The sequence below is a fragment of the Buceros rhinoceros genome, unplaced genomic scaffold (assembly GCF_000710305.1).
Source record: "Buceros rhinoceros silvestris isolate BGI_N320 unplaced genomic scaffold, ASM71030v1 scaffold13325, whole genome shotgun sequence".
Lineage (NCBI taxonomy): Eukaryota > Metazoa > Chordata > Aves > Bucerotiformes > Bucerotidae > Buceros > Buceros rhinoceros.
In genome coordinates this window covers 8,667-27,811 of record NW_010413489.1, presented here as the reverse complement: position 1 = coordinate 27,811, position 19,145 = coordinate 8,667, and the positions used below count along the sequence as shown (strand labels likewise).

The following is a 19,145-nucleotide window of genomic DNA, read 5'->3' as shown; positions in this document are numbered from 1 at the left end:
TAGGATTTGTTTTTGAGTCAGGGCTCCTTCTCTAGCCTCTTACCACAACCAATTTCTTCTTTGGAATATACTGGGGTTGGAGCCACTTCCACTGAAGAAAGTTCCAAAACATCTTGTGTACTATGTTAGCATTAGCTAAACAACAACAACAAAAAAAAGACTGACTAGCTGATAGACAAATAGGTAAACAATGATGCCAAATCACTGCTGTTCAGACAATCAGAAAGGTTTTGAATCACCATTACTGACTTACAGGAAAGCTTTGAGGCAGGACATGTTGTTGCTTAGGGCTGACTTGGAGAAGTTCAAGGATAGTCTTCAGACCTGCAAGCTCCCTGGAGAACAGGAATGGAAGATACAGATTAGGCATCTGCATGGCTGTCCAAGGGTTAAAAAATGACTCAAAGAATGGAAACATGCCTTCCTGTCTCTGCCCTCCTCTGCATTATCATGAATTAGTCTCTCTGTAAAATTATCAGAGAATGATAGAATATCTCGAGTTGGAAGGGACCTATAAGGCTCATCCTGTTGAACTCCTTGCTTCTCACAGGACTATCTAAAACCAAACCATATGACTAAAAGAGTCATCCAGATGCTTCCTGAACTCTAACAGGCTTGATGTCATGATCACTTCCTGAGGAGCTTGCTTCAGTGACCTATCACCTTCTCAGTGACGAACCTTTTCCTAACGTCCTACCTGAACTTCCCCTGATGCAGCTTCATAACATTTCCATGTGTCCTATCACTGGTCACCAGAGCGAAGACATCAGCACCTCCCTCTCTGCTGCCCACCTTGAGGAAGTCACAGGCTGCAATGAGATCACCCCTCAGCCTTTGCTTCTCCAAGCTGAACAAAGTGACCTCTGCTGCTCCTCTTGCCCTCAAGAACTTTCACGATCTTGGTCACCTTCCTCTGAACACATTCTAAGAATTTGATGTCCTTCTTACATTGAGGCACCCAAAACTGCACACAGTACTCGAGGTGGGACTGCACCAGTGCAGTGTGGAGTGAGAGAATCGCCTCCACTGACCAGATAGCTATGCTGTATGATGCACTCCAGGACGCAGCTGGCCCTTTTGGCTGCCAGAGCACACTGTTGACTCATATTCAACTTGTCATCAACCCAAATCCCAGATCGCTTTCTGTGAGGTTCCTTTCCAGCCTCTTGTACCCCAGTTTGTACATATCACCAGGATTACTCCATTCCGGGTGGAGAACGCAGCACTTGCTGATGTTAAATAATGCTGATTGTACTTCCATCCCAGGGGCACGGCAAGGTGCTGTAATCCCACAGTGACAGGACCAGTGCAAGAACGTATAAAGAGCTTGAAACCAGAATATTCATTGGTTTTGTGTTTTTCTTTTCAGAATATGTAATCCCTTGGATTATTTATTGTTCAGGAGCACAAGTGTAGAGCCCCTGATCCACCCACTTATCTGAAGAGAAAAAGAGGTCCAGAATCAAGCCTTCCCTTTCCACAGGGTGAAAAATGCCTAGGTGGCATATAGTCTGTGTGGCTCTCTTTACGTTCTTACCCTCACACCGCAAGCAAGCAAAGGTTTTGGCCAACTCAGGCATAGCACCTAATGAGAAGGTAGATGAGTCACAGTGACTACATGCCATATCTCAGAAAACTAACTTAGCAGTCATAAAGGAAGAAGAGGTTTGCAAGCTACTATATAAACCCATGGTCATGACATCCATTTGATGCTTGTCTTGGGCAGCTCTCACAGTAAAGTGATACTGTGGAACAGTTGTTCAGAGCATACCCCGGTACCCGCAATCCTGATAGTGCCGTTGTAGGGGCAAAATAGAGCAGCCTTTCCTCCACACTACGTTGCTGTACTACACACATTAGCTTCCTGGTAAGATAATTCCCAATGGCACCACCTCCGCTGATCTCAATGAAACCTACCAGAGATACAGGCTAGAAGTTAATTAGAAACTTACTCTAGTGCACACAGTTAGAGAGGAGAAAGCTGAAATGGGCAAGATGCAAATGAAGCATTTTTGTGGCTGTGCCTCTGATTGCACTGGCACAAATTTCAAGTGGAGGAAGTATGAGAAGCCTAAATAAATGCATTTATAATACAGCTTGTACATAAATAAAACTTTGGGAAATATCCACACCGAGAATTATTTTATGGAGCAAACTGTTTTTTAATAAGAACCATACAAAAATAATTTAATGAAATCCCACAGTTAGGGTTATATTTAAATATAACTTTCTAGTAGATAAGACATTATTAGATTATGCTGATATTTGTATTTTCTATATATGTCCAGGGCTTGGCTGTGAAAACATAGCACATAAGGCAACCACCAGACTAAACTAGTGGTAAGAGGGCTGTGTTTGCTTATGCTTCATTTTTTAAATAATTTCTTAAGATGTCTAGGAAATTTTATGAGAAAAAAGTAAAGAATATGTTTTCCAGTGCACCTCTATGTAATTAAACTGTGGCTTTTACACATGCTGGCAAATTTCCCATGTATAACCTACAGAACCCAAAGGAATTTTTGTTGCATGATAAACAGGAGGCTAGAAAATCCATCTTTAAGAGGAAAATCAAATGAAGTGATGCCCAGCGCTATTCAGGAGATGCCAGGGTGCAGGCAGAGCGCAGGGGGAACCGCTCATGAGAATTCCTTCTTCCAAGTGGTGAGACACAGTCAGGTTCAGGTTGGAATGGATCTCTGGAGATCACTCGTCCTAACCTGTACCCACAGCCAGGCTCCTCTCCAAGTTGCAGCCAAACTACTACAATTACGCAGGCTCTTCTGAGAAGGAGAGCCAGTTTCCAATGCAAAAGTCATCTTCCTCTTGACTCAAAGTCAGTACAAGGAACATAAAGATGTCCTGCTACAGATTCAAATACTGCCACTTCGCAGAGGTACTGCTCCAAAAGACTTCAAATGCCATGTATTATTTATTGAGCCACGCCACCCACCCACATCAAACACAGTAGTAAAAAGTGCATCTTCACAAGCACAGCAGTGGAACTAGGCAAAAGGAAAGCATTTCCAGGTTAGCAGGTTTTCATTTTAATGCTGGAAAGAGAATGTGTGTCATGACAATCCTACATATGCATTGATCACCCCAAATCAGCATTTAGACCTCTTAAATCCCTGGATTTGGCTTTAAAGTGAGGGTGGCTGCTCTATAGTAGCACCCTCCGGTGGCACAGTCTGTCATAGGGGAGCACCCTCAGCACCAGCTGTCCCGTCAGAAGGGTGCATGGGACCTGGCCTCTGCATGGATGTTGGGTGCTACCGTGGTGTGGTGGGGTTGAAAGAGGAGGAGGGGAGTCTCAGTGACTTTAGTTTAAGATGGAGGCGCTCAGCCGTTCTGAACACAGAGCCTTGCATGAGAGCTAGAAGTCTAAGTCTGACCACAGATGCTCGCATTGTTCAACTGACAGCGCTGGAGGCTCAGAAGCAAGCACTACAGTGCTAATGTGGGAAAGCAATTAAGATGAAGGAGAAGACAATAACCATTCTGCAGTTGTGGTTAGACCACAGTATTGCAAGCATGTTCCTGTTGGACAGTGCTATAACCCTCAACCCTTGGGAGCCCATTGAGCCAGCTGTAAAAGTCAAACAAACCCTTTCTGATTCAACGTCGTTTCCTTCCCTTTCTTGAAGCCAGTATCTCTTCTTCATCCACGCTGTTACGGCCACGACCCATTCCTTTTCGCAACACACAATTGATTAGAAGCTTTGGGTGAAGCTCAGCTTTAGCAAGGCTGGGGCAGGACTATAAGGCTGTTTCACAGAATCATAGAATCATGACATGTTTGGGGTTGGAAGGGACCTTTAAAGGAACCTGCAGTGAGCAGGGACATCTTTAACTAGATCAGGTTGCTCAGAGCCCTGTCCAATATGACCTGGAATGTTTCCAGGGATGGAGCTTCTACCACCATTCTGGGTAACCTGTTCAAGTGTTTCACCACCCTCATAGTAAAAAAATGTCTCCCTTCTACCTAGTCTGAGTCTCCCCTCTTTTAATTTAAAACCATTACCCCTTGTCCTATTGCCAAAGGCCTTGATAAAAAGATTGTTTCCATCTTTCTTATAAGCCCCCTTTAAGTATTGAAAGGCCACAATAAGATCTCGCCAGAGCCTTCTCTTCTCCAGGCTGAACAAGATCAACTCTTTCAGCCTGTCCTCATAGGGGAAGTGTTCCAGCCCACCTGATAATTTTTGTGGTCCTCCTCTGGTATTTCTAATACCAGGAAAATCTTACTGGCTATGGCTGACTTTTCCAGCTGCATTTCCTTCATTTTGGCATTTTCATTTGCTTTCTCTGATGGTTTTTTGTTTTGTTTGTACGCAGTGTGCCATACTAACGACTGGTTTGTTTTCCATTGTTTAAACTCAAAGACAGGCATGGTGCTGTATTCTTCTCAGATTCTATCCAGTGAAAAGCACCATGCTATTCGTCTGGATTCTGCAAGCCCTTTAGCATCAGAAGGAGCTGAAAATGATCCCTATAATGCAGAAATAACTCCTTATAGGGTCAAAAGTTGGAACCTGCACCTACTCAAGGCATTCCCACAGCTCCTACTGAGCGTTCGGTGTGCATGGTGAGGGGCAGTAAGGGCCACCAGGCTTTCTCAGGGGGAAATGCTCACCACTTTCAGGAACTATGGATTCAGGCACGGTTGCTTAGCACCTCTCAAAATCCATCCCTCCATGACTTAGATTTTGAAACCTAGGACAGATTTCCACACTGGCACACTATGAGTTTTGATATTAAGGGTTATCTGAGAAGTCAAGACAAAAACATATCAATTATTTGGGTTTTTTTCAAGCAAATATAGCTTAAGTTTTATACATTTACAGTTTTTCTTTACACAGAGGCCTTCCCTCTGGGTGATACTCTGATGTTACTCAGCTGAAAAAAAAGTGATGTGCATATGAATGATGAACTGTAAGTTTAAACTGCGTGTTAACCAGACTGAGAATGTAGTGAATACAAGAGCAAACTGCATATTCATTCCACTCTGGTGATAGGATGCACATATGATATGAAGTGCAGGTATATGAAATCTGAAAGGCCATGTTCTGTAAAAACAGATTAGCTAGTCACAAAGGAGAGCAAACACAGCTGGGAAGGAAATTCAGAACGCGGTATTGCACCCCACTTTAGTATCTCTTCAACAAGGGTCTCAATTTGTTTTACAGGTTGTCCATATTTATTAACTTGTAGAACTCAAAAATATTAGGCTTTCTACTAGTTAGAATCCAGATTAAACTGAAGCAACCTTGACACCATTATGTATTTCAGTCCATTTTTCTGGTATAGCATAGAATCATAGAATGGTTTGGGTCAGAAGTGACCTTAAAGATCATCCAGTTCCAACCCTCCTGCCATGGGCAGGGACACCTTCCCCTAGATCAGGTTGCTCAAAGCCCCATCAACCTGCCCCATCTTCCAAGGGGCATCCACAACTTCTCTGGGCAACCTGTTTCAGTGCCTCACTGCCTTGTGAAAAAGTGAAGAACTTTTTCCTTGTATCTAATATAAATCTACTCTCTTGGTTTAAAACCATTACCCCTTGACCTATCTAATATTAAAGTCCTTGTAAAAAGTCCTTCTCCAGCTTTTCTGCAGACCCCTTTAGGTACAGGAAGCCTGCTACAAGCTCTCCCCAGAGCCTCCTTTTCTCCAGGCTGAACAACCCCAACTCTCAGCTTGTCTTCAAGGGAGAAGTACTCGAGCCCTCTGATGATCTCGATGGCTCTGCTTTGAACCTTGATTCATCAGGTTCGTGTCCTTCTTATGCCAGGGGCCTCAGAACTGGACACAGTACTCTAGGTGGGGGCCTCACTAGAGCAGAGGGGAAGAATCACCTCTCTTGACCTGCTGGTCACACTTCTTTTGATTGTTGAGTACCTCAGCCTTCTCCATATCCTGGGTAACTAGGTATGCCATTTCCTTCCAGAGAGGGTCCACATTTTCCCTAGTCTTCCTTTTATGACCAACGTATATAGAAGCTTTTCTTATTGCCCTTGATGTCCCTGGCCAGATTTAATTCTATCTGGGCTTTAGCTTTCCTAACCTGATCCCTGCCTGTGTTCCTCTCAGGCTACCTGTCCTTGCTTCCACCCTCTGTAGGATTCCTGTTTATGTTTGAGTTAGTCCAGGAGCAATTTGTTCATCCATGCTGGCCTCCTGGCATTTTTGCCTGACTTCCTCTTTGTTGGGTTCCATCGCACCTGAGCTTGGAGAAGGCGGTCCTTAAATATTAACCAGCTTTCTTGGGCCCCTCTTTCCTCCAGGGCTTTATCCCATGGTACTCTACAAAGTAGATCCCTGAAGAGGCCAAAACCTGCTCTCCTGAAGTCCAGGATAGTGAGCTTGCTGCGCACCCTCCTCACTGCCCTAAGGATCATGAACTCCACCATTTCGTGGTCACTGCAGCCAAGGCTGCTCTTTTACCTTCACATTCCCCACCTACCCTCCTGGTTGGCGAGAAAAAGGTTCAGCATAGCACCTCTCCTCCTCGGCTCCTCTATCACTTGGACAAAGAAGCTACCATGAAAGCATTCCAGGAACCTCCTGGATTGCTTATGCCCCACTGTGTTGTCCCTCCAACAGATTTAGGGGTGGTTGATGTCTTGAGCACCAGGGCTCGTGAATGTAAGGCTGCTCCTACCAGTCTATAGAGGACCTCATTTGTTCCATCTCCCTGGTCAACTGGCCTGTAGCAGACTCCCCCATTGCCTGTGCCCTCCCTTTAATCCTGACCCATAAACTCTCAGATGGCTCCTCCTCCACCCCCAGGCACTCCATGCACTCCAGCTGGCCACGGACGTACAGTGCGACCCCCCTCCTCGTCTTCTCTGCCTGTCCTATAGATAGATAGACGCATTTTTTGAGGAAGCTTGGCAAGGATTATTTTCCTCACTGCTGCTGTCCGGGCGATAGGAAGACTTGAGTGAATTCGGATCCTGCTGGAGTTCTGCAATCCAACGTTTTGCCACTTGATGGCACCAGCAAAACGCTTAAATTTGATCAAACTACCAAGATTTCAGATTGGGACAATTTAAAGTGCAAATGTAAATTTTTCAAAAGTGGAAAATGGACAAGTTACACCTGCCATATTAGCATTGGCAACTAGAGCATGTTAGAAACCTGAGATTAATTGTGTGACAAATTTCAGTTATCTTTATAGAGCTGTGGGACGTATTATTTGACCCCACCACTCTCCCTTCAGCCTCCCTGCATGGAGGTAGCTGCTCCCCACTTTGTGTAAACTCTAGAAAAACAGCCCACAGAAGCTACACAGAGAAACCTGCAGCCCTGCTCTTTGCAACCCACTGCTTCTTGCAGGTTTCTCTATTTTCCTCATTACAGCACACAGCACAAACAGACGCGAGTGAGGTTACCTACCAGAGTGTACAAGCCAAAACTCCTTTTTACTGGGACAGCTTTCGGCCTTTGACCAGCAAGGCACTGGTTGTGCTGCTTCCACAAGAATTTGATTACAAGCTGCAAGGAAGTAGCAGTTTCCCTGAAAGTCTCTTCCTACAAGTTTCCTAAACATTACATGGGAAGCGGCCCGTGCACTTTAGTAAGGTAGTGGAGCACTTTTAAAGTTGTTTTAAAACCAACATCCATGCAAAGTGGGCACGGTCAAGCTGGGAATTTCTGTTTTATTACCTAAGCCACCTCCAAGAAAACTCCATTGACTGCAGTGAAATGATGCTGGGGAACAACTTGGTCCACTATGACTTGCTAGTCAAATAAGCGTCCTGTTATGTGATGTCTGTATTGGTAACCCTGAAACAGCAGAAACACAGACAGATTGCGGAGTAAAATTAAAAACTGTCCTTTGCATGGGGTAGGTGGCTGTTGTGTTTTCAGCAGTTCCCAGGGTAGTCAACCTCAAATGCTTCTTGGTTAAGGATGTTTGGGACCCATTCACTTCACTGCAAGAGCATTCCTTGTGCCCACCCCTCACCAGAATGGATCATCCATGTACACAGGCTGAGTCAGAGACTGTGGCACTTTTCTGGGGATTTGCTTCCTTAAGAAGCAGCAACCAGGGACTGCCAGGACTCCTTGCCCTTGTGCTAGCTGTGTAAGGAGGAAGAAACTTTTACACAAGAGTAGATCAAACCCTGTCCCGTACATACTGAAAAGTACACGACCTTGGACTCTGAATATTTGATCAACAGGACATTGGTATTTTTTCCATTATTTTGCACTTACATCTTGACCTGAAACATTCTGCGTCTCTCTGCTTTTTCCTTGTTTGAGGATTTTATTTTTCCAAAAGCTTTCTTGGGTTTTGAAAGATTGTTAAATTGAAGGAAAAAATATATCCTTTAAAACAAAAAGTGAACCCACAGGAAAAAAAAAAAACAAACTTCCACATTCACAGTCCAAGGTCTTTCAGAGCAAATATTCTTCCTGCCATCAGGGACTACTAAGCGGTGACAGCCACGTGGAACATTTCCTGAAAAATACCATCTGAGTGGTTCTCTGCAGGCCTACCTGGAAGCTATTAACACTCAGTTTATTTACCTTATAGCTTGTGAGGGCTCCTTTGAGCTACTACTGTCTTCTATGGGAGATTAATTACCAGGCATTTGCAGTAACTCTGTACACTTTCATGGGACAATGATGCCTTTGCCTTAAGTATGCACACTACCTCTTCTTATGCAGTTTTGCACTAGAACGAATCACTGGCTTTGTGCAGATGTGCTTTCGTCGGTGCATCGGCAGTGCGCCACAGGCATATGCTCTCCCAGTTAAATGTGCCGGAGAAAAGTAGTTGCCTCCTCCCATCTAAATGTGTAATGAGTTCACACCAAACAAGACTGTAAAATCCTGAAGGCCTTAAAAAAAAAACCCTCAAGCCATTGCCAAGAACCCCAGTTACACAGACACACACATCAAGCTATAGCATTTGCAGCTGTCCTTCCCAAGACAAGTCACACCAATGAGGTTTTCAGTGGGTTCAGTGGCAGCACAGAATGAATGAAAACTGGCCTTTTCCCATGTGGATTTTAATCTCCTTTCACTCTTTCTCATGCCACACTGCACTTCCATTCCACTGACTGTCCTCCCGCTCCCCAGCCCCCGGTGGTTCCCTGACCTGCAGCTCCCTGACCAAGCAGGTTTTAAGGTTAGCCAAGGTAAGTGATTGCCTCCCTTTGCAACAATAAAGGCCTGCAGAGAAAGCCAATTTACACAAGTGAAATGTTTTCTCCTCCAGCCATAATTTCCTTCCTGTTAAAACTGGCAAGAATCGTACATCTTATGCTGTTAAGAATTACTGAGCACCCGGGAAATTAACAGGAAAGAGCAGCAAAATGTTCTCTGGCCTTATCCAGAAAAGAAGTTGAAGGTCATGAGGCTTCCCACACTGCATCACTCTCAGACCAACATCAAACCTGAAAGAAGAAACAGCTTTTCAGAGGCTCCTACCATGTGTCAGAGAGCAGAAAAATAGTGGGAAGTGAGAGCCCCTCATGAAGGTCACAAGGTTCTAATGTGCCTTTTATTACCGTTACTCAACAAGTGTGTCTCTGCCTCTACTGCTCTACACTATGACAGGAGGAGAATTGCAGAACTATTGCAGGGGAAGCCAGTGTTTCCATAAGGATACTCTCTCACATGTGAAATTTGGTTTAAGCCTATTTTATCAAAAAGCTTTTGCTGAGTGCTCACAGTGCACTCCTTGCTAGGGAAATGGGATGATGCCTATCTGGACCGCTCCCTGAATTTTTCTGGGGCTTTCCAAACTAGGAGCACAAATCTCTCCACTTGGGTCTCATTTCTTTCCAAGAAACTGAGGTACACTCTGTATCTTCTGTTGACTGAACATAAAGGAGAAGTTAACATATTACTGAGCAACTGCTTCTGGTGTGATACTGGCAGGCTCCAACAAAAGTGTACTAGAACTCCAGTGAAAGCATCTCAATGCCAGTTTGCAAAAGCTACTACTCCTATCTTCCTTTCCAGCCAGAGCTTTATCTTTCTAGACTGCCATTCATTCTGGGTGGCTTCAGGCTTGATTAACCAGTCAGAGTTTTAAAAATGTAAGGAACACTGTAAGTAACTGTCCACCTTTGAAATCACAAAGCTTTGCTAGCTGTTACAACCTTAGCTCACAAAGCTTCTCTAAATCTTGTCAGAGTCATGAAAATCTATGTTCACCCTTCTTTTATTGCAGCCTTAAGTTTAGATGTTATAACAAAAAGTGGTCTACAAAAGTACTTACGCAGTTCTGCCGTGCCAGAGCACAAAGCAGACTCACTCTCCTCATTTTGTACATTTGTATCAGGAATCTGTGTCCAATGAATGCAACAAAGAACGTAACAATTCATGCTGTAACACAATGTGAATGGAAATGGAAACTGAAAATACTTCTTAGTGTTTATTTTCAATTCACATTCTTACAATATGAATTGAAATTCAATGTGAATTGAAAATAAACACTAAGAAGTATTCTCCTTCATGTCTACAGCACCAGTAGACATACAGCACCAAATCTCACTCTAGGAATGGAAAATCAATTAGAAGGATCTGTGGAATAAACTTCTAAAGATTGCTGTTCTGTAAGTATGGCTATTGCTGTATAAAGCTTTCTGTTTTCACAAGGTTTGCATCAGAGTCCCAGGTCATTATAAATGTAACAATACACAAATGGTTTTCAGAATCCAACACTTTGAGTCCTGTTGTCTCTGTAGCATCACACATTAGAAGCAGATCTTTTGATCAGCTCAGCTGAGGCATGAGTTGTGCTGGCAAGGTAGTTTGTGAGGTGTCCCACGTCATGTTGACTGCACTGAGTCCCACAGCATCTCAGCACAGATTTCACAATGAAATGCATGACTTCTGCACATTGTGACAACACAATGTGTGAATACAACTGGTGTGGCACTTGAAGTTTATCTTCACATACCCATATGTGGAAAGAAATAAGCACAGGACTGTATTTAAATCCTCTGAGCAAGGGGCCGTATTTCCTTTTTAACTGTGCAACACTATTTTTGCAAACATTAATTCAATGATGGAGTGGTCAAGTTGCAGCTTTTGAGTCACGGGTGACTTAAACAGAGCTTGTGTGTAGCACCCATGCCATGGCTATGTTATTAACCAGGCGACTGTGCAATCCCCATCTGTGGGAGGAAAAAAGTTCCCAGAGGAAATGCTAAGTCCAAAACAACAGAGTCCCCACGGGGCCCATTAACATGCCACACAGCTCTGTCCACAAACTGAGAGAGGGGACAGTCCTGAGAAGTTATCCACGTCTCCTGCTTGGAAATGAATCTGGAACATCCCTCTCCTCACTGAGACAAACAATGGGGTAATTTTGGTATATGGCTTTTGGAATCAAGAAACTTTGTGTGATCACTGTACAAATAATAAAGCTTAAAAAAAGACTACCAGCAGTCAATCTCTCCTACCCACACATGGTAAAGACCCTTTCAAGAAAGACCTGGTAATTAAGACTTCATCATGAAATACATGAGATTTTGGAGCTCCAGGTGAACCACTTAGATTAGACCACTAATACTGTCTTTTGGGCATTTGCTTGGGTTTTTTTTTCCTCATTAAAACACGAAGAACCATTAAGCAAATTAATTTTTTTAATCTTACACATTTTTCTAATGTGGTACAATTGCCAAGAGACTTTTAGCTAGCCTCAGTGATGAAATTCTTGCCCTTCAAAGATAGTGCTTTCTTTTGATTGCTTTTTTAAAATATATTTGAAGCATAAATAAGACTCCAAGGTAAAATAATTTATCATCATGGAATGAATAAGTATTTTCTCTGCAATTATAAACAGGATGTTTTCTGTTTCGCTTTACTGATAAAAGGATTTATTTTTACTAATACCATATACCATTGTTAATTAATATCGAGCTTATTACTCAAAAGTGTCAAAGGAATGAGGTATTTTTTCCCCATTTCTTTTAAAAAAACCATTCTGCACATCTCTTATTCCCAGCGTCTTTTCAGTCTTTGGCACCTGGCAACACACAACATTCCTCACGTAATCCGTGGTATCAGTAAGAATACTGTCTGCACTGCTTACTCAATTGATTTGTCCCTAATGTATATGGATTGCTTTGATTCAGATAAAGTGTGGGAGCTGCAAACGAACATAGGTCACTTCAGGTAACTTATTTATTACTTTTCGTCCCTAATATAGTACAGTCTGGCTTTGAAAACCACCAGACAGCTTGGCTAAGTAAGCACATTTCACCTACATTACACTACATCTTATCTTTCCTTAATGAAATAAAAAGGCAAGTTGTTCCTCTTACAGCCATAACTGCACAGTGCAGGTTCCTTGGCAATAAGCAGCAGCACTACTACTAGGCAAAAAAAAAAAAATTCTCTTGAACAAAGCACATCATGATAGGTCTAGCAGATTTGCAGTATTTGCCTAGCACACCCACTCTCCTAACAAATACTGATCTTGCTGACTCACCTATTAGCTAATTGCTTTTTCCTGGCTGTGTTGTTCATGGCCTCTTTGCCTAATGTGAATTAAAGCATTTGGGAGCATCTACCAAACACAGCTAAGAGCTGCGACGTGTATAAAGCCAATTGATGAGACAGAAGCCTCTGAAGAGCTCAGCTGGGTAAGACATCTCGTTACATCACGATGCACAGCCTCAGGTATAAGGTTGTGACTTTGTTTTATACAGTGGGTGAGGAAAGGTGTTTGATCTCAGTAAGCTGCTGTGTGCAGTTGTGGTAAAGTTTAGAAGAATCCAAACAGGGTGCTAGTCTCTCTTAGTGGAATAAACCACTGTTTTCATTTTTCTCAGAAGATTTCAGGATTCCCCTGATTTTAATAAGGTTTTTTTTTATTATTCTATCACGAAAAAATGAAAGCTAAAAAGAATAGCCACAGGAACATGGGCTCTCCAAGAAATCCTGGTCCTCAGTATCCCATAAAACTCTCCGGTTTAGCTTTATCCTCCTTCCTACCATGTCTCCTTAGAGGTAAATTTTTATTTCACAAGGACAAACTCAGTTACTATTAATTTGATCTGTGCAAGAATTAGCACTCCACATTTTCCTTCCCTTAAGTTGCATAAAAATAAATGTGAATTGGTATGACTCACCATGTACAAAAGCTACAAGGGAATCATCATCGTGAATTCTTTGTAGGGGGCAAGCAAGAAAGGATTAAAAAACTAAGATATCGCCTTTCTGATTCTCACTTCTAGTTCTTGCGAAGTCTGAAATAGGGAAATTTTCCTTCTTTCTTTCTGAAGAATTCCTGGCACATCGAACCAACCCAAGACCACTGTGCCTGCCATTTCCAACCTTTCATCCCTGCCAGGCACACATCTCTAGGTACACCACATTCCCAAACTTCAGATCCCCTGAGGACTGAGACACTGGCATGGATGCAAGCAGTCATCAGCCTTTCCATCTCAATATCCCTACCAAGACCTTTGATGTGGGTGTTCTGAGAAAGACCAGAGGTATGACAACACTCTGTTGGTTTATCATTCTTGAAACTTACTTAGAAACACTTCCTGAAGTCATGACTCTTCTACTGAAGCTTCACAGAACCAGAACCCGAATATATCAGTGGTCACACTAAGGATCTTGGCTGAAATTAGAGCTCTATGTGCTGATAGTAGCAATCTCCACAGAGGATACCTCAGACAAATACACCTGATCCACATGAACACCCTGTAGCCTCAGAAGCCAACAGAGCTTTTAACATAGCTGCTAATCCCCACAAAAGCAAGATGGATGATTTAGTGTATCAGATATCTGCTGTCTGACAAATAACTCTTCACAGCCCATAACAGTGGAAAGGAATGGGATCAAAAACTAGCAATTTGGGGGCCAAGGTCCTGCCTGCCATACTTTTGCTGAAGGCAAGAGAGGCACCCCTGAAATGACAGCTGGGTGATCTGAAGTATTTTATCACTACACAGATCGTAGAACAAGGTCCAGGGAGAAAAAACAATTCTTCTTATCTCTTACGAAGACTGAGATGAAGCCCTAGATATTCTTTATTCACAGAACACCATGTAAGCCATCACGAAGTGTTTGGTTTTAACCCCAGCAGCTTTTTACCCTGAGGGTGTTTTACATAACAGATTGGAGGAATTTTTTTTATATTTTTGCTCCTATACTGTTTTTCCAAGGAGGCACACTACTACACTGGGGTTTGACAGGGCTTTGATGAGGAGCCCATGGCGGCTGCTGACCAAACAGAGTTACAGAGAATTTGGAAGATGAAAAAGACAGCACCTCTGTGTGCCATGGCAGTCCTTGCCAGAAAGCGTTTGGCGGTAACTGTGTGAAACAGTAAAAGTGTTCACTGGCATGGATAAGCAGCTTTTCGCAGAGTAAAAGCTGATAAGGTTAAGTAGGAGGTCAATTTGCATTAATTAGCTGCCATTCCCAGACATTAGCACAGTGCTGTACAGTTATGTATATAACTGGGTACACAAGCCATTTTTAGTGGAATATTTTTCCATCCAAACCCAAAATCTTTCCACAGAATATGTAACGCTAGGAGAAGTCATTCTTCGCTGGTTTTCATTGATCATTGGTCAATTTAGAAGCACTAATAATGTGTGGAGGTGGACTTGCGAAGCCTATTTTTGCACAACAGGAGGATCATCAGAGGCCAAGACCTATTTCCAGCAAAGCCTAGCAGGTTCAGAATTACTAGCGAAGGGTGCAGCAACCACTGGCACTTGGAAAACACTTTGACTTAACATGCTGTTCTCTCCATATGGTTTGACTTCCTCTGAGATCAGGACACTCCAGTTCTCTGTGACTGAAGGAGAAATCTCTGGTTAAGTACAGATAACCCAGACCACACTCAGGTGACTTTTACCACTGGAAGGCTGTATTTAAAAACTTTGTGCCTTTCCTATATCTCACATTTGCAAAACTCAGAGTAGCTATTATGTAGTTAATGCTGACAGCATCACTGTGAGGTAAATAGGGAAACCGAGGCAGACAGACTGGAGAGGAAAAGCAGTGATAAAACCAGGGTTGGAAATTAAGCTCTTTCAAGCATGCACTGCGGTTTCATTTTTTATAAGACTATCTCATACCACTCAGTTATTCCTCTGATAGTGACACTGAGTACACAGTCAGCTCACAATTCATCAAGCTTTGTTTGGTATTGCTGTTTGTAAAACTCATGCACGGAAAATGCAGTAAGAATCTTCCCTATTGGTGTGTGAATCAATCCAAAGCTCCTGCAGCTGGCCATGAGCAGATGGCCTTCTTCAGAGGCAGCTTTATCTGGTATAAGATCCAGCCCTCAGCTGCTTGTCCAAGACAACTAGCCTTGCAGACCTAGTGGTGCACACAGTGACACAGAGTGCTTCCAAAAAGACAGCTGAGTTAACTTACGCTGGTTAAACAGGTGATCTGATCCAACCCTGCTGATCTTGTACCAAAAGAGAGAAGGTGAGTTCTGTCTGCAGATCCAGGAGGTCAGTCTCCCAGTGTAGAGGAAACGTGAGCACAGCTCACAGAACCTGTTCCACCAGCACAGCTGGATGTGTAACAAGCATATGTCAGAACAGCCTAAAATGCAGATGCCTCTGTCATTCTAATCAATGGTAATCCACATAGGCGTGAAGTTGTCAGTATTCCTTCTGACTCCCAGAAGGCAGCTGTGGACTGGCCAGGACAGCATATATACTTCCATGTACGCAGTGCATACGGAAGAGAGGAAAATGCTGCTTCCCTCCCCGCCCCACAATCAAACTTCTCTGCATCTCTTTCATGGGAGACAGTTCTACACCGAGAGCTCCTGTACTGTTCCAAACACTTGCAGGCCATAAACTAGGCATCACGTATACAAAGAGTGAAAAGCTTTAGAGACAGTTTCAACCACCTCAGCAAAATACAAACAAGATCAGAAGCTAGCAGGCTGTATTGTGACTTAAGTCCTTCAAGTACTAACTGGTTCTTGAGCTCCTGTAGGACCTAGCCAGGTAGCTCTGAAGGTAAGAGGCAGCCGCAATAATAGCTGCTGACCATACACTGGGGGGCAGGGGAGGGGCTTGATTGAGAAGCCCAGATTATGCTCTGCAGCTCTTCAAAGAAATGGATTTGGGCAGCAGTAGATCTTTGCTCCTCCTTACCTTTCCACAAGACCTGCCAGTGTTTCTATTTCCATGTCTTCAAGAAAACAGATGTCCTCTTTGTGCATGATCTTTGACTCCAATCTTGCCTTACCCAGTGTAGTTAATGGTGGAGTCTAGGCTGGTCAATGAAACAGAAGAGTGAATTTGTTCATGAATGACCATGTTTCCACAATTCTTCAGCTTGGCTAAACACTAGTTCTCTTCCGAAAGGGATATAGTCCAAAGTTTGATGACAGGTAAAAGGCATAAATAATGTAGGAAAAAAATAGCAGTGAATAAAGAAAGATACAGCCTTTGTAGACACACAGCCTTATGACACAGCAAGGGAAACAATAAGCAACAGTCCACTTTAAGGCAGTCTATAAATGGACAAGAAAGTTTATATAGCATGTGATGTTCTGCCCAGGTGTGACTACCATGGAGAACTTGATCCCAAGTTATTTGAATTGAATTCAACTGAAGTTTGTACCCATTGAATCTCCCACTTTAGTGGTAATACAGTACTGAAGACATTTTCCACCAAATTTTTACTTTTATTAGCATTTACCAAATAGGTAATTGGGGGAGGGAAGGACAACATGACACGTGTTATTTCACACCTTTAAAATAGTCTACTCCATCCAGCACACATATTTGGTTTATACCTTACCTATTTCTTCTTCAGCTTCCTAAGTTTGCTAAAGAAAAGGGTCAAATATACTACCCAAATCCAGCAAAGAAAGTGCCCCCCAACTCCACTTTTAAAGAGCTAGATCATAAACCTCTCTTCAAGAACAACTGATACACTACGTAACACTGAAAAAGCTCTGGGTATCGCCACATAAGTCGGGACTTCACAGGTAAGCATATTTTGTTAATTTCATTTACTTGGGATAGCAAGTAAATTAATTCAACACAAAGTGTTAGCCCCCAGAATTCTCAAAGGCATTGAGTTTTTGTCATTTAGTACCAAAGGCCATAAAAACTGTAAATAATCTCAGGTTTTTCAGGAGGACTGTCCATTAATTCTGATTTTCCTAACCAATAAAAATGTGTGACAATAAAATATGTCTCCATTAGGGAGACATATAAGCCCTCTTTTCCTGGATAACTATTACATGGAAGCAGTTTGCAGATTAACTGGAGAACTAGGTGAAGACATGGAACCGCATGGTACCGCATCTACTAAGAATTTCGTGCTTCCACCACAAATAGTAACAGCAAAAGCAATACCAGATTCGCTAGCAGAATTAAGCCTGCCCTTTGATAACACTTAAGCACAGGGCAAGGCTCACTCTAAAACAGGGGCTGAAGTTCAGTATACTAAATCAGTCCTGACACAGCTGGATGACAGAACTTCCGCAATGAATTAATGACTTGTTCAGAGTTTGCACGGGGGAAAGTTATAGTCATTATTTGCTTATTTTTTATCTTATCATTTAAAGTTGCCACAACCACATGACAGCAGTTCAAATGACCTTTTGCCTTGAGAAGTATGAGTAATAGTCTCCATAAAACGAGTTGGCAGCTCTCATGTGAATGGTGTAGCACTGCAGAGACCGACACATATTGGCTAGATGTTCAGCTGGTGTCAATCAGGACAACACCCCTGAACTCATCAGCTTACTGTCTTTATTGCACATTCTGTACTTGATAAGTGACCTATCACCATTGCAGACTATTCTCTCCCTACTAACGATACCAGTTCAAGTTTGGCAGAGTTTCTCTTATTCATTCTCCTCCATTCACGTGAGTGATTTGCCTTTCTTCCTTAAGGGTCCATCAGTAACGTTATCAGATTCTATTTCAATACAAAGATTTACTTGAAAGAATGTATAAAACTCTACTGGAAAACTCCATGTTTATTGTTTTCAACAATTTTTATATTCTGTTTTCCCTGTATAAAAGTGAAAAGTTACTATTTGCACTAAATACTACTCATGCAAACAAAGCATAACATGGTATATAAACATAGCAAACTAACTTGAGCAGTGTTTTGCATCACTATCTATAACGGCTTAAGCCATTCAGTGACACCTGCACACTGTCACACAGAGTACATACATATGGCTAATTAATTGTAACTGACTAAGCAATCCTGTTGGTAAAACAGAAGGAATGGTTTCTTGCCCTGCTGCCTTCCCAGTGCTTCTGGGTTCAAACTGTACAGACATACAAGAAACAGGGCAACTAAGTAAGATGCTGTTGGTTTCTTAGTTATAGCTCAAAAAATGGCCCTGGATAAGAAGTCCCCAAAATGACCTGCTCTTTTACTACTGGATTAAAAAAGAATTCCAAGTACGGAATCCCGTTTGAAATGGCATTTACAAGGTTCTGATAATTGAACCCCTGTATCTGAAATGGAAAAGCTGTCTAGCTTTTTCTCCAGTGTCACAAAGAAACAAGTGTTTTGCTTTATGATGATGAACACTTTAAAGAACACTTTCAACAGCTTGTCTCTAGAAATGAAAATCCAAACCAGCAGCTTACATTAATTCAAAACCGAGCAGGTTCATTGCCTTCTGGCTTCCAAAGAGTGATTGGCAGAGGCCCACCCTGGCCCATGCTGATTTACTTGAACATTATTCCACTTAAAGCATTCATACATTAAACACCAAACACTCAGATTGTTCAGCACAGTAACTGCGGAAGTCCATTCTTCAGCTATAGAACTCCAATGCACTTTATATTTGAAGAGTTCCTATGCAATGCAGCTTTGACTTTGCACCAGTATCTGAAGCCTCAACAGTACTAACGATTAATACAGGGTGACAGCATTCAAGCAGTGGGTCAAACAGTGACTGAGAAAGCTAAAAAGCTACCTGCCCATGAGCACCCTCAGGCCTACTTGCTAAAAGAAGTTAAAAACGCAGTAATGCAAGTCACTGTTTGTACTGTCCTGCTTATGAGGCAATAGCTGGGAAGACAGATGCTTAAAAGAAGAAAGGAGAAGGAAGCACAAGACATCTATATGCATTTATATCTTATACATTGGGGTGGTGCAGAATATTTTCTTTTTCAAAGCATAAAGACTGACGCTAAGCTCCCTAC

At 42.5% G+C, this 19,145-nt stretch overlaps 1 protein-coding gene across 1 annotated transcript in view; it reads left to right on the top strand.

Moving 5' to 3' along the window:
* LOC104493994 (chromosome unknown open reading frame, human C7orf31) overlaps window positions 1-19,145 on the top strand; it is a 24,180-nt gene that overhangs the window by 4,153 nt on the left and 882 nt on the right. Inside the window, 6 exon segments of the mRNA XM_010136769.1 lie at window positions 4,882-4,899; window positions 4,901-4,932; window positions 12,176-12,214; window positions 13,282-13,466; window positions 15,561-15,680; window positions 17,175-17,267. Of these exon segments, the coding sequence (XP_010135071.1) occupies window positions 4,882-4,899; window positions 4,901-4,932; window positions 12,176-12,214; window positions 13,282-13,466; window positions 15,561-15,680; window positions 17,175-17,267 (487 nt within the window).